We start from the raw sequence: 16,111 nt of genomic DNA on the forward strand, positions 1-16,111 counted from the left end.
GAATAGTTTGATTTCTGTTATTACGATCACAATGGGTATTATTATCCAAGAAAATAAATAATTTGAAACAAAATCTGACAAGCTGTCCAGGCGAACATTCAGCAGAAAATATTATCTCACTTTAAAGTACCTAGCGTAAGAGATCCTTAATCCAGCATCCCCTAAGCTATTTGACGATTCCACTCCTTAACGACACCTTCTATCCATCTTAACGTGTTTTTTTTTATTCCGGTTTCTTGTCCTTAGCAGTGAACCACACCACTCCGAGTCCCGGTGGCAATACGCAAACGATGCGCACACCCCCAGCATGCACGGGCGGTGGCTTTACGATGCAACTTATACGATCCAACCCATCATCTTGATTTCGAGTTCCGCAACCGACCGACCGACCCCGGGCGAAACAGAGGACTTCTGCAACAGATTGCAATCAACACAAGCGTATTGCTGATGCTTCTGCTGCCGCTTATGGAAAATTGATTTTCCACGTTGCCAACAGGCAACATTCGGCACACGACATGCAAGACCCGGGGAGTCACTCTACCAGCGACAGAGGCAAAAGCAACACGAGAGCAACGACAGCTTACCCACAATAATCAAATCCCAGACGTAACCCACTTCCTGCTGCACCCATATGCTGCTGGTACTGGGCGGTACCACAGGATTTTTGTGCTTCGTTTGTGGATAAGACTGTGGACGGAGAGGTGGTTCAGTGTCTTACAGTCTCGCGGCATAGAAAAATCGATTCCTCACAACTCCAAATCCAATCCTTCTTCCGTTGGAGTTTTTATTCTCCCGGAGGTTTGCGCATTGCTCTCTAGGATCCCGCACACCCAAAGCTCACAAAGGTGGTCGATCTCCTAGCCAAACGCATCACCCTCGTTTCCCGTCGACGAGAGTTGGCCTCATGGTGGGAATGATTATATTATGATGTTTTCCTTTTTGGCTGCTGCCAGAAAAGTCAGTCAGCATCCCTCCCCGGAGAGGAAGCGCGATGGCGAAACGGCGCGGATACAAGCCGCTGGTAAAATTATGTTTGGTATAAAATGAAATTTATGACTTTATTTATGACCTACCACGGCCACGGTTGAAGCCTTGCAGGGAGAGAAGTGGCTCCCGGGAACAGTGGCAATACATGCGATTTGCGTTTTTCCTTCCATTCTTCTCTCTTAGGTTTATCCACCAATACCACCACCACATACTTAGCGTGTGTTTCTTTTCTGCGGAATTGGTTGGGTGGTAAAAATTTATGGAAGAACGTTACGCCGCGCCCTTGTTTTCGTCTGTACGAATAAATATTGTGTCTCATTGGGACGACTGTGCGTTGGAACAATTTCATCATCAAACCTCCCCATTCCCTGACGACTATCCTTGCCACACACGACCGAGCGCATTAAAACAATTTTAATTGTTTCCATTTTCCGCCCACTGCAGAGGAGCACTGGGGAAAACCCCCAACACTTTATATCCTGCCCCAGCTCGTCTCAGCTTTACCTAGAGCAAATTTGTTTGTGTTGCACATAAAGTGTTGGATATTTGCAAGGATTACGAGAATACCGAACCATAAAGACATTAAATTGCATCATCAAAGGAGGCGAAGGGTTTCCGACGTAAGAAGGGCACCAGTTCTTATCAAGGGGGGTTTTGCTAATCTTTGCGCCTGGAAGCTTATCCGCATTTCGACTTTATTGGTTTTGTGGAGGAAATGGACCAAAATGAGAAAAGCCACTTGGCATCCGGTTCCGAGATGTGGAACCTGATGCTGCTGCTGCTGCTGCTGCCGGAAACGGGTCTCGAATACAACGGCAGGATGAAAATGCGGTGCAAATTGCTATCAAAAGCATCCGTCGAAAGGAAAGAGCGTATCCTCTTGGGTGATGTGTTCTGTTCTGCCCTGGTGGAAAAGAAAGAGAGAGAGAGCGAGAGAGAGAGAGAGAGAGAGAGAGAAATGATTGTTCCTGCTTTTCCGCATACGAACCCCACAACTCTCCGTGTTGTACAACAGATTTACCATAAATTAGTTTACAGTGCTCGAAACCCTACTTTACAGCAGCAAAAGGTGCCACCACACCACATGAAGGTGATCTTAACGCTTCGGAAAGAGCTGGACTTTCTTCCCTATGTGGGTTGGAAAATCACACCCAGTACAAGCTTAGCCTCTAGGTGTAGGCAACAGAGGAAAAGAGAGAGCGAGAGAAAGAGTTTGATGTGGCTGAAAGCCTTACCACCTTTCTTACCACTTGTTTTGTTGGGTAGTACCGAAACAGGGACAAAGTTTGATGCTAATACCACGCCACCACGTTCGTCAGCGTTTCGGAGTTCGTTCGCTTAACTTTGTCGCACTACTAACTACACCGTCGAGAGAGTTAATATCACCGAGCAGCACCAGCGAGACACTGCTAATACTGCGGCTAATGATAATAGTTTTAGCGAAAAGTTTTGCGCCCAAAAAATTAAGAACCGTTCAGCACGGGAATATGCAAATTTTGCAGGAAAATCTTTCAACTTGTAGTGTTGAGCATGAGAGGTAGGTTGGTCGTGTGTGCTTGCTTTCCGCTTGTTTGAAGCTTGTGAGCTAATAATTTTTTTTGTTGGAAGAAACGTGATGCTTAATGAAAGGAATCATTTAAATTATTATAATTTTGTTTAATGCAAATATAGGAGCTATACCTGGAGCCTGAATTTATGCAATATACCTCAGTCATAGCTTGGAAGACTCTAAAAACTACGAGTGTGACATCGTATTACACTAATTGCATACATTAAGGACTTGGGGAACTTTCGATAAGCTACAGTGTATAGCTTACTGTTAAAAGGTATTTTATAAATTAAACTACAGTCTTTCGTTGGGTTGTGTACAACCTCGAAGCACCCGAAAGTATGCTAACGTTATGTTCTAATCTAAACCTAAGCCTCGCAAGACCGCAAACTAAACCACGCAAGTAGCAAAGTCCAACACAACGAGGCAGTATCATCAAACAAGCCTTCAGAGAGATTAGTCCCAAGTGATCACCATCACCTAGGCAATTAAACTCTTAAATAAATTGCATACATCTAGGCGCACCTCAAGATTTTTAACAAACTGGGAATTTAGTTCATTTACAACTAGATACATTTTATATTGTAAAAAATGCTATTAATTTCAGAAGCCTTCTAAAGTAAACAAAAGCAAATGGTGATGCTTTATCTATGAGCTTGAATACCCTTCTTATCAGAGTAAACCTTTTAGGATATCTCAACGTCCAAGGCTCAAAAAGCCGGCTATGGATCCTGGTGAAGCGTCAATATTCCGAAGCCGTAAATAAAAACAAATGATCCATTAAAAATGCCCCTGGAGCCTGGATCTTTTCGCCCCCTAGCATGCCGTAAATGACCTTTTAGTGAGTTTTTGTCTACTATCCCCAGTAAGCCCAATTCTGGTCTAAATGGTTATTGCTGGACGAAGGCAAAGCAAAAACGGAAGAACCTCCACCAGTTGTGAGACTTTTTCCTCACTCACTGAGATAACGAAATACCAACAGCGAAAACAACAAGTTTTGTATTATGTTCTAATGCTGGTTCTTAAAAAGAGATGAATTTCCGATTTGCAACCTCCGAAAAACGGGAAACCCACTTTTTTGTGCAATTTTTCAAGACTCTGATCCAACTCTTCGGGTGTTTTTTTTGCGCTTCGTTCTGAAAAATATGTGTGAAAGAAAAACAAAGTTGTTTTTCCCTATTTTCCCAGCGGCTCATCATAAAAGAAAGCTGCTTTCCACATCTCGCCTTGCCAAACATCCTCCCTGCAGCTGTTTTTGTTTCTTCGCCCTTTTTCTTATCCCATCAATGACACCGAATCGAATCCTTCCATCAGTTTTTAGCTTGGAGAATTTGGTTTTAGCCTCCCTTCAACAAGGCAGTACAAGCTGCTTCACCCTGCCCTAAGGTGAAAATAAAAGAAAAACTGTCCATTTAATTTTTATTGTAGCCCTGTTTTTTTTTGTTTTGCTCCTCTAACGGCAATCGAGGGCGAACGCTCATAAGTTGAAGGGTGCTTGAACGCTGTCACGCTCTTGTCACTTCGCTCGGGCGTAAACGGGCGTTTCGGGTAGAAACCCGAAAACCGTTTTCCTTGTCGCTCGTCCGTGTTGATGCGAACGGGGTACGAATGGGGGAAAAACCCCGAGGCAGAAAGTCTTCTAAACGACGGACGCTGCTTCTTGTTGGCTCCGCTTGAAGGACGTACTTGATGCTGATGATTAAGAGGACCGCTCGAGATCTCCTCCCGGGGTACAAGTATTATCGTGTCGGCGATAAAGGGGCGCGCTAGAGTTTTTTTTTTTGGGTTGGCAAATTACAAGCTGTTGCCCACTTTTTTATGGGATTTTGATTTACCCAACTTTTGGGGCAGATTAGAAACGATAAGGTGGAGCAACTTTAATTTTCGCCTCGTAAGCCGAGAGGTGGTGTAAGAAAATTTTTATGCTGTATAAATAGTTCACTGTGAGGAGAATTATCCAATTTGCTTGAAGGGTAGCTTTTGTTGTTGTTGTTGCCACCGTTACTTTCATCTCGGAGTTTGATTTCAAGCAAACAGGAAATATTTGCTCAACCGCACAGACCACTCGGTCGAACGTGTAGGGGATCATCTTCCACAGGAAAATGCTTTAGCTCCCGGCTTAACCGGACAAACAATCGGTGGAAAAGTTGCTGCTTCCGTACGTTCAGCATTGCCGAGAGATGCGAATCATCTCATTTACTGCCAAGCACCGCAAGCATTTCGCTGGCAAGCAGACGACGCGGAACACATAAGAAAGTTCCGTCTTGTTTGCTTTCCCGTGGGTTTCTTCTTGGCTGTTTCTTTGCACGCGGCCACTGGCACTATCATTTGCAATCAGAGCAAATCCTTCTAGCAAGACTTCATCGATTCGGCCAAACGCCAGCATGGATTAGGGTCAAGGAAAGCTGGTGAAAAACGATAACTTCATCTCAAATTTGTGTTGTGGAAAACTTCCCGACCACGCACGGAAGTAAGACGGGGTCCCGATTCTATGGTGAGAGAGAGACAGATAGAGAGCACGCAGACAAAAAAGCAGAAAGCCATAAAATGAGCAGAGGGATCAACTTTTTCCTGCGCTGTTGCAGCAAAATGATGCATTCGTGCAAGAAACGCAACTCGCTCCCCGAAACGTACCGATTTTGCTGCATCACACTGCGTTCTTTGCCAGATTATCAGGACGGAGTAAAAAATAGTTGGAAAGACTTTTTTAATATGTACATGAGACTCCGGTCTGTGAGCTGGTGTGTGTGTGTGTGTGCTCGGACAAAAAAAGTTGTTTGTGATGCTAAAGTCGCCTCTTGGCATCATGACCTGTCCGTGTCTTCGATGGCAGAGACGGCCAGACGATTTAAGCCTCATAATCGTCTGTTTACTTTTTAGAAGGATGCTACTAGAAAAGATGTAAAAAAGATTATTAAAAGAATCGTTATTTGTTATAATGGTGTAAAACAACGATTTCATTAGGAAATTGCATAACTTTAGGCGTTTAGTTTTATCCTAAGTATGTTAGCCTGAAGGTATGCAATTCGCGAACAGGGTTTTTTTACATTTCAAATCGAAAATGGTGACGTGACCAGGATCCAGTCATAATTTGAATCTCTGCTAGATAAGTTTTCAACGTAAATTTTCTAAAAAAGTAATTGTCTGCTTTCATTTTATCAAAACTAATTAACCTCATAATGCAGCGTCGTTCAACGTACGTAGAAAACCGAACAACACTTCAGCCCGGATATTGTTCATTAAGCAAATTGCTTAATACACTCCCCCTCTTCCTCATTGCAATCCTGCCAACATCCTCCGTAACAAGTGTCATGATGTTCCGGCGGTGCATACAAACACAAACCCGTGGGGTGGGGGGGGGAGCTTCCTGTGGGGTGCATTAAAATCAAAGTTCCAATTTGTTCTAAAACATACTAGCAAAAGGAGAAGATAAAACACGTGATACCCGACCAGCCCCAGGTCGGACAGGACGCACACCACGAACCTTACCGAAAACCAAACAGACCGAAGGACCTGTAGTCGGGAGTAAGTAATCACCATTAACATCATGACGATGGTGATGGTCGTGGACGTCATTAAAATCTCGATCCAGCACTCTCGAACTCCCGACGGGCGAGCAGCAGAATGCCCGACCTGCTCCGGAGGGAAGATATTTCGCGGATCATTTCCACTGCCACTGGAAACGACGAGTGCACGAAGCTACTACTATAAAAACTTCTCACCACAGTGAAAAGAAGGAAGTCCATCCAGCCGCGGGGCGGGTAAGCACATTTCAGTCTCGCCGTTCCGGATAGTTTAACGTTGCATTTGTGCCCTCGACAAGTGCGATGTGCTGGTCACCCTGAGGCTTTAGCAAAAATAGAATCGCGTAGCGAAGGAAGCAGAGAGCGAAAATGGCCCAACCGTCAGCAGCCAATCTATTCTGCCCGTCGCTTTAAGGCAAAAACGGACCAAACCGGCTTCCCTCGGGGCCGCTCGGGATCAGTCTTTATTTCTTGTCAGTCAACCCCATTTGGGTGTGCCCGTCCTAAGGCTAAACACGTTCTGTACAGTCCATCCCAAGGGCACATCTCCGGAAGCCCGATACGAGTTTCTCTAGCGTCTAGTGTTTGGAAATGAATTCACCGTATCGTTTACATCCGGACACACAAGGGCAAGTACCGGTAGCTTCGAATGTCACTTCGACGGGATGAATACGTCACTATGCGTTTGGGCGTTTAAACACAGGGAAACGACGACGTGATTGAGAGTGACCAAGCGTAAATACATCCAAAACGGAAGCGGATGCGTCCCATGTGTTTCGACTACCAAGTGTCCAGTGGGCCTATGGACAATGGCTGTCTTTAAGCTGTCCCTCTGGAACATCACAAACTTCCATCAGAAACGCGTGGATAGCAGCACCATTCGGATGGGCTTGTCAGGTTTAATCAGTATCGAGCCTGTACGGGGGGAAAAAACGGTACACCATAGCACCAAATGCCTGCCGAAAGTTTTGTGGGAGTGGTGGTATGTCCCTGACCCTAACGCGGGCCCCTATTAGCCAAAATCCCAAAATTGGGACATCAGGAAAACAAAAGAAAGCAACCAAGACCGTTAGCTAATTTATATCGCATGATAAGTTTAGCAGTAGGATTACTCCGCTGCCTGTAGATAGCAGCTCTTTGGTCTTTCGGTTCGATTCTTGCCGACGCTGTATCCACGGGTGTGTGTGGAATCCTCCCTACACATACACAATCCGATAATGTGCCCATCTGTTTGGTGCGTCTTAATAGGGATAAACGAATCTGTTGCACGAAATGGCTGCAAATTAGCGCCAGTGACAGAAAACGGCCAGTACAACTTTCACAGCATATGGTTGAGGGCCGTTCCCTGCTGTCGATATCTGGTTGCTGGTGACAGTCGAGCTGTTAACTAAATTACGGAGCTCTGCGTTATCTTCATTGCAGGCCAGGAAATGGTTTCTTTTCGAAAGGCGAACATCAAAGTATCGTGTGACATGTTGGCAAGAGCATAAAATTGATAGAAAAGCACTAAAGTTGCCTCTTTAAACAGTAAAAACATATTGGGGGCGCACACGTTAACCACAACCACAACCAATGTTCCATGGACCCGTTCTCACAATAAATAAAAATCCCAACCCATACAACAACATATGCGGCAAACCCGCGTTCTGTGCTCAACAAATATCATTACTCAGTGGTTAAATGTGAGGTTATAATTTTCACTTTTCCGATCGAGGTCTCGGCACGAAACGCCGGCCACAACAAATTAGCGGTCCGTCGCAGGGAACCATTTTTTTCCGTGATACCCAACCCATGATTGAAAAGTAGTACCACCAATCAAGAATTCTCTCTGTACGATGGGAAGGTTGTGTAATTGCTTCTCTTCTGCCCATTTGTCCACATGTTTGTTCATGTGTACGGCGCGTCGCTGCACGCTTGTGCATGTAACGTGGAACAAGTGCTCCAAGTCCATTAAAACTTGGTCAACCAGTGCAACTGTCCAACTGTGCACAAAGCGCCCAAGTAAATCCTGTGGTTGCAGCAGAAAATCAAACTAGCTGCCCCAATTTCACCCCGAGGAGCGCACTTTGATGGTCTGCACAGGCACAACGGGCGCGAATGTGTGTGATATCGATCAGTGGCGGACAGTAGCGCGCTAGCTGTTCGTCGGGATGCACTTTGTGCCGGGTGCGGCAAAAGATGGCCGGAGCATGAAGCATCGAAGCCAGAACGCGCGCCGTAAAGAATCGGACCAACGAAAAGCGTAAATGTCGGTGGCCCAGAACTAATCTAGCTTGTTTCAGGGCAGTAGGGTGCCCTTTTTCTGTAGTTTCACTCTTTCTCTTTTTCTCTCTAGCTTCTGTGCGCTTTCGTTGGCAAAGCTGGTAGGTTTCGCTGGACCGTGCATCGACCGGACACCGTCCAGCAAAGGCCAACAGTCAGTAGTGGTGGGTACACTTTGCCAGCTGGCTCTCAGGACGCGTACAAGTGTTACACGCGATGGAAGCAGTTATAAGCTCTCGAAAGGGAACGAGGAACAGGGAATAAAAAAAACCTTCCCTTTTTGCTCTATGCAATGTTGCACTGTGACCTGCTTTCTGGAATGGTATTGTTTTTGTGGACTGAAAGTGGCACGCGTTGTTTGGAAAAGCACCTAACCTCAATCACTGGAATATGGTGGGATCGGATCCGGTGTAGGTTTTTGCAAGTAAGAAGTGATTTATACGAGGAAATGAACTGTCACTGTCAGGGCCTGTAGTACGTACTCAGAGAGAAAGCACGACGCGTACAACAGAGAAAAACTGTCCGCTTGAATATATGCATAATAGAAACGTTGAAAGAAAAAACTGCCTACCTGTATGCATCAAGTGAATGGGAAGCTCAGAAAAGATTAGTTTAAATCTCTTTAGAAATTTATCAGGCAAATGAAAGATAGACTCTATTGACAAAGCACCGGAACAAACAGTAAAAGGCTTTCAAAGTAAATCCTCACACGATAATCCACGAAAAGTTCGTTCGAAAGACGTTCAAAAAGCTCAACATAATTCTTCCCACACAGCAACGCATTTAAATTTTAAACATCGTAAATTATATTCTTGATTGTTAATGATAAATTTAAAACCTATCACGTTTAGCTTAATCTATCCTCTAACCTAGGGTCGTATTTACAAGCGGAACACTCTCTTAACTTAAGGAACTGTCTGTATCATATCACAATTACTCCATCCACGAATCACCGAAAAAGCTGTTCCCGATCGCCGTCTCGTACGCTGCCATTTGTAGGTGATCGTCCAAATCGTCGTCGATGTAGTAATCGTTCAGGAGAAGCGAAATTTCCTCATCCAACTGACATTGGTCCTTTGGTTTCGGATCGGGCACGGGCATATCCCACGCAATATCCGCCTCCGCCAGCAGACACTCGTCGTACTCATCCAGAAAGGTGCTCTGATACACGTGGCTAATGTCGCTACAGTTGAAGTTAAAGTTTTCCTCCTCCAAGAGGTCCTCCTCGTATGGCATGATCGCTTCCTCGTATGCTGGTGGTTCCGATGGGATGTGTTTACTGTAAAGAAAAAAAACAGAGTGAATTTGGGAATTAGTTAAATAATGATACAGGAAACAGAGCGACGCTGTCGTTAACTTACCAGAATCCGGCCGGTGGGAACGCTTGCTGCAGTTTGTTATCGTACAGATGACCTTGCGTTTGTTGTAGGGTGCGCGAGAAGTACGATGCCTTCCAGTACTCGTCGGCTAGCTGACCGCAGGGAAGGCTGCGCCGGGGCGAGCATTCGTGGCAGTTCGGCAGTACGCTCAGCCGGGGAAACATCTTCAGCAGTAGCCGATACCACAGATACATCAGGATTCGTTGCACCAACAGCATGAGGCTGATTTCCTCGAAGCACCAGCACATGTTGTCACGCTGATTGCCACTGTGTTCGGCGTAGCTGCACATGGTGGTTGATTGATAGCACGGAATAATTGAGTCACAGAGAATAATCACACTGGATGTGCTCGAGAACGGTAATCGTTACAATTGCGTTAAGGCACACACGGGATGAGATGATCACACCAAGTTGTGCTCTGCTCAGGTTTCCGAAAGCGAATGATGTCTGACATACCGGTGAGCGTAGGTTAAATAGTGAAAGAACACTCTTGACCTGACCTGTGTCAGGACCACCCGTAATAGCATGTCCAATCCTTCCCGTTGACCTGCACCGCCAGATGGTCTACCTTTGGGACTACGTGAGCAACAGCCTTCCAGAAGGTAAAGGCAGGATGCTGTGCAGAGAGTAAAACAGAGGGCGTTACTGTTCCAACACGATCGCAAACATTGGAAGCAAGGTACAACGGGGACGTGTTCGATCGTGCATCTCGGTGTACGGTACACCCGTTAAGGATCTACAGGTAGCAAATCACGTGTGCAGCGCAACAGCGCACAGCCGGGTACACATCCGCATACCCCGCATGAGAGGTCAATGTGTTATGCTAATGTTGGCTTACACCCGGTCTACCTGACGCGTGTGAAATGAAACATAAAGTGGAACACCTCCTCCGTTAGCACCTCGATCGGTGGCACACAACGGTTATGAGGACTCCGATGGCATGTAGAGCGAGTGCGAGTTGTGTACCTTCGGCAGAGGGTCTCCCGATCGCGAGGGGCGTAGATCGAGAGGGTCCTATCAATCAGGTGCGTTGGGGGATGCGTTTACCCGCAGAGTAAAACATACTTTCCATTTCACCGTTTTGCTGGTGATGCAGCATGGCAGCACGTCGTAACGTGTTCTTGTTCTGGTTTGCTGTATTGTGGCTTATAAGGGTGCTTCAGAGAACAAAAGGGATTCCTTCATGTCACAGAATTGTTTCATAAATAGAATTTGCACCCCTAAACCGGTAAAAGGATTCTCGGTCAGCTTCCTACCGGGTCCATTAGGGTTAGGGAAGAGCAATAAAAAAGTTGAATGGAATAGTGTGCGGCCCCGTTAATTGAGAGGCAAGTCTCTGCTCTAACCTGCTTCAATAAAGCTTCCAACGGAGGACGAGAAGCGGTCTGTTTTTTCTTTTGCTCGTGTTATTAGATTCCTGCTATAAATTGTGCTGGCTTGTAAAGCATAAATATTTGCTCTTTGCCAGCAGATTGTTTATAGTTTCTTCAACTACAGCACAACCATAATCGTTCCTTCCACGTGCGAGTTCGGGTGAAATTATGCAAACGGAAAACTTTACATCAGACGGGTTGTGCAGAATAAAAATAACAAGCTCCCCCTCCCCAAAAAAAAAAGAAGGAAACGAAGACACCGGTACACCACTTTACGCAACATCAACATGCTCAATCCCTTTTCTTGCGCTATATTATTCCCACTACCTATAGTACAGCACCCACCGCCAGTTCGAAGAGAAAGCTAACAAATTTAACATTATTCATATTCACACCCGAAAAACCCTCCTTTCCGCAGAGTTTTTCGGGGCCCGGGGTCGCATATTGAAAACTTTTCCTGCCAAGTTTATCCCCTACCTCGTCGGTCGCTTGCTTTCGCAGTAAGGGCGATATAGATACGATCCGTTGTTGCGGCATACGGCCGTAACCCAGCGGGAAGTCGCAGGATAAGCTGCTGGATGGCTAGAAACCTGACAGGATTAATCTTCGGAGACGGTGTGGTAACATGCCGACGGTTGTGGCGCCGGTAGTAATCAGCCTTGATTGCGAGAACTTGCGGCTTAGAAGGCCGGTTGCTTGCTCGGTTCGTGGGTTCCTGGAACGCGTCTTACGGTCGAGGTTCGGTCCCTAACCGCGAAGGGTTTAAGGGGCAGACTTAAGCAATTGACGAAAGCGACATACGTGTATCATCTCATTAGACACAAAACGGTTATTATCCGTCCGATCCGGGTACTGGGGGAGGGGAAGGTGACAACAAGCAGCTAGAAAAAAGACGAGCAAGCTGATTAGTAATTGCAGCGGAAGCGAGACGGATGTGCGGCACAAGAGTGCCCGTATTATCACGTGCTTTTCATGTGCCGATGGGAATATCCCACCGAGCGGTTGGAGCAATAAGACACGTGCAAAAGTGGTTGTGGAGTGTGTGAGTAGGAAAAAAAAGCCTCGGCACTCACTCTCTACTTGGGGCCAAATGTAATCAAGAACAATTTCGTTTAACAGGTGCTCTGTCGACACCTTTGCCTGGTGTGGTTGAGTGGTACTGTGCCGGTGAATAAATGGTGGCAATTTATTTGCGGAAGCAGTGCGAAAGGACGCGTCATGAGTCGGCATGAAGTTCATGCTTGCAAATTCTAATCTCGACGCATACGATAAGGGAAAATAGATTTAAGGGTGCGGGGGGTTTTTTATGAATTTTCATAATTCATTTCAGCAACTTTCAGCACTTTGTGGCAGCTTGGGTTGTCGGGTAAGTTTGGAGGGTTAAAATCAAGTTTAATTTCCCATACACATCTTTTTAGAGTGTAATAAGGAGAGGACAAAGGATTTAACATTGTTATACAGCTACTTCATTGTTACTGGCATTCAGCTCTTACGACTCCTTACCGATCAGTTGCTACTCTTCTTCTTCATTGGCACTACAACCTCGAGAGGTCTCGACCTACCATTTCTGGCTTTCTGTGACTTAATATTACCCGTAGCAAAGAAGTCAGCCCTGCGTACGGGGAGGCGGTCTGGATGGGATTTGAACCCCGGTCCTGCCATGTGAAGACCGGCGCCGTTATCTTATGGTGTATTCTGGTTATCTGGATTCTGAGTTGTCTACTGCCTCAGACCTCATCAGGGACTCTAAGATCTGCAAAACAACCAATCTATCCCCAGGATTTCTTTTTTCAGAACTTTGTTGCATCTTTCGACTTTGAAGAAGCCTGAACCTGTCTCCTATGTTCAATGTTCTCGATTTCCTACAGAAAATAGATTATGTTGTAAAAGCCGAAGAGGCCAGATAGTCAGTAGCCCTAGAATGCCTGACGATCTTCAATTTCTCCACTCATGGAAACCAGAACAGGCGCTGACTGTTGTAAATCAACTTATAACGCAATCGAATGTTACTTGAATATAAGAAAGAAAGTACTTTACGATGGTTGGGTGGATCGATGAGCTAAACTGATCGATAATCAGGTAATGCCCCAGATGATAACACATTAATCTTTTAAATAAATTATTATTTTATGTATTCGTTATCATAGCATTAAATCATATGCATTTTTAAACTTATTTATGTATTTATCCATTGTCATTCAATACAATATTTTTTTCTTCTTGAAAGCAACCTGGCCGTATTGCTACTCGATAACATTTAATGCGAGAGGATTATCTATGAAACATCCTCCAAAATCGGACCAAGACATGCAACAACTATGTCTGAAAGCTTGGTTGATTGCGGCAGCATAACCTTAGACGTTAAGAGTCCTAGAAATTCTTTCAGAGCTATTTTTAAGGGCTTGTATAAAGCTTTACGTCACCCAGAATATTTGACGCAAAACGGGATGACTTAAATTGTATGATTTAGAATAAATTTAATATTATGTCGATTTTTTCTACCCAACACAGTTCAAAATAACCTTAATCTTGTTAAGCGAAATGCAGTATCAGTTTAATCGTTTTGAACAATCCTACAATTTACATTTTGTTACCTCCAAAAAGCCTAGCCGTCGAGGACAACAATTCAAACCGATGAGAAACCATTGATAACGCACACAAAAAAATAGCGATTATATTTAGCCCGTAAGGTGGCTGACCTTTCACCATTGTCAAATCGGGCCTCCGGTTCGGTGGACCATTAATCTCAACCGATTATGATTATGATGTTTCGCTACTGCCACCCGGTGCTGCGCGGTTTTTCACGACCCACACCACCCTTCAACTGTTGGGCGTTGTGTTTGTGGGAAAACAGTTTGAAGATTATCCGTTTGCGATAGGGAACCATTGAGTACCACCGTCGCGAATTCTCTGCCGGAATTTTTGTGTTTTTGCTACTAGGAGGATCACCTCCTTTTCACTTTCCTTTTTATACCACCGTCCGCCCAATAAAGTGCCATTCGAGTTGCTCTCTTTCAGGATTAACTTTACGCAGCGTTGGAAAGCGGAGCAGGTCCGCGCCAACCAATTCAACGTGCACACGATTAAACGAGATTAGGAAAACGTGATTTTTCATATGAATTTTTAGGACGGCGATGGCAAATAAAATGGTGATCCGTGGCGAGGTTCGGTCGTGTCGCCGAAGCCCTACCTTCGGGTATTGAACCCGCACTACGTTACCTGGCCGAGAGCGAGAGAGACAGTTTTAAGGGCTAACGTGCGTTTTGTGCTGGGACGAGTCGAAACGAGTCGAAGCAATGTTGGGGTTTTCCCAAAAAGGTGATCTCTTTCTTATCTACTTTATTATATTAGCGCACAATGTTGTAGCATTTTGTGTGTCTGTATGCGGTACGTTATTAACCGGTGGGTAGCAAGCATTGTAGAGGGAAGGAAACGGCAAACAAAAACGCCCTAAGAAGCATATCATTACGGTGAAGATGGCCTTTTTGCTGTAGCGGTTCGAGACTGGTACACGTAAGGGCCCATATGCTTATGCTAAGCGCGGCTTGGAAAATTTGTCGTAGCAAACTTTTACTCCCCCAAAACGATCATTTGCAAGCACCCAGATTAAAGTGTAATAAAATTTTGAATTATTAAAAAAATATCCATACACCCCCATTTTGGGTCCTTTATCGTTGACTTTAAAGCCGATCGTTGAGTAAAGCCTATACTTACGCCATACACGCACCCGAGCAACGGGTACTGGAAAGCAAGCGAAACTAAAAGCTACAATCCATTACTGAATGGAGCTACGATTTTGACCCACAGGCGTAAAAACGTGGCCTTTGTGACTTTTTGTTTTTCCTTTTTGCAGTTGCTTGCTTTCCTTCAGCAAGGGCACCTCGAAGGGACCTTCGGACCTCTCTTGGGGATGTAAACTTTCATCGTTGGGTTTGGTTTTATTTTGTCGAAATGTCGTTATGCATAAAAACGAGTAACGTAATTTTGCCGGGCATGACACAGAGCGGGGCACCACTTACGGACGGGAAACAAAGCAACGCACCCCAGCAAACCAAACCAAAAAAAAAAAGGGACACAGAACCCATCGGGTCTATTATTTTGGGCCGGCGTTTGCCATTATAGAGCCGACTTTTTCACACCCCCAAAAAAATGTGAGGCATAACCTTCCGGAGGTATCAAATTTTCGTAACCATTAACTTACTTACAGCCGGGTGACCGACAGGCTGTTGGGAGTGGAATTCAATTTTTGTTGTTGCTGCACCAAGTACACGAAGGAAACACATTTGAACAGTTTGGAAATATAAAATAAAACCAGTCCGGCCAAGAGCGGTGGCAGACGTGTTTCTACAGTTGTCAGTTTTGTCTATCGCGACCGTCACGCCCAGTACACCACGAAGAATGGTCGGCAATCTTTAATTTGGGACACCATTTGACTACATTCTTCTGGTTCCTCTGCTTCAAGTGTGATGGGTTTGGTCCATCTTACAAGCAAATAAGGATAAAAGAGTCGAAACCCAAATTATCACGCTTGGCGTTTTTCTTATGGGTTCGATTATTATTGCGGATGGGCCCCATCCAAAAGCCATCCACCGGAATCCGGAATGAAACCAACGAGAAGCTGAGCACGATTTCGTCCGTTAGCGGTTTGTTGCGAAAAGGACGGAGAAATTTAATTTTCTTCCTAAAACACATTCCGACGATTTGCTTTGGCAAAAAAAGAAATACACATGCGTTTTGTACTTTGCTAGGGGAGGCTGGAGCAAACAGGCTACTCTGAGATGGATGGCTACTGCTTAACAAACAGCTTTCAATATTAATTCATTATTTCTGAAGTAATGATTCCGTACCTCCATTTCCGTAATACATTTTAGAAATTAAATTGATTTTTTTTTCTAATTTCATAAAATTTTTTTCACAATCTTTATTAAAACATTATATCCTTTCCGATCAGTCCGAGGTAAGGACGAACAGCCTAGATAAGGCTTTGATAGCAACCATGCCTTCACAAATGCTACTGCCACCAACAAATGCCCTAAA

General features: G+C 44.9%; 2 protein-coding genes across 3 annotated transcripts in view; both read right to left on the reverse strand.

The window, feature by feature from the left end:
* Positions 1 to 16,111, reverse strand: part of LOC118513472 (tRNA-dihydrouridine(16/17) synthase [NAD(P)(+)]-like) — an 87,986-nt gene that overhangs the window by 41,552 nt on the left and 30,323 nt on the right. The gene's annotated exons all lie outside the window — the stretch shown is intronic.
* On the reverse strand, positions 9,105 to 10,157 carry LOC118513475. The gene is made up of 2 exons (XM_036059268.1): positions 9,684 to 10,157; positions 9,105 to 9,601 (listed from the first exon to the last, which is right to left on the reverse strand). Exons 1-2 carry the CDS (start codon positions 9,989 to 9,991, stop codon positions 9,256 to 9,258), a joined length of 654 nt encoding a protein of 217 aa, XP_035915161.1. The 5' UTR covers positions 9,992 to 10,157; the 3' UTR covers positions 9,105 to 9,255.

This window comes from Anopheles stephensi, chromosome 3, assembly GCF_013141755.1.
Source record: "Anopheles stephensi strain Indian chromosome 3, UCI_ANSTEP_V1.0, whole genome shotgun sequence".
Lineage (NCBI taxonomy): Eukaryota > Metazoa > Arthropoda > Insecta > Diptera > Culicidae > Anopheles > Anopheles stephensi.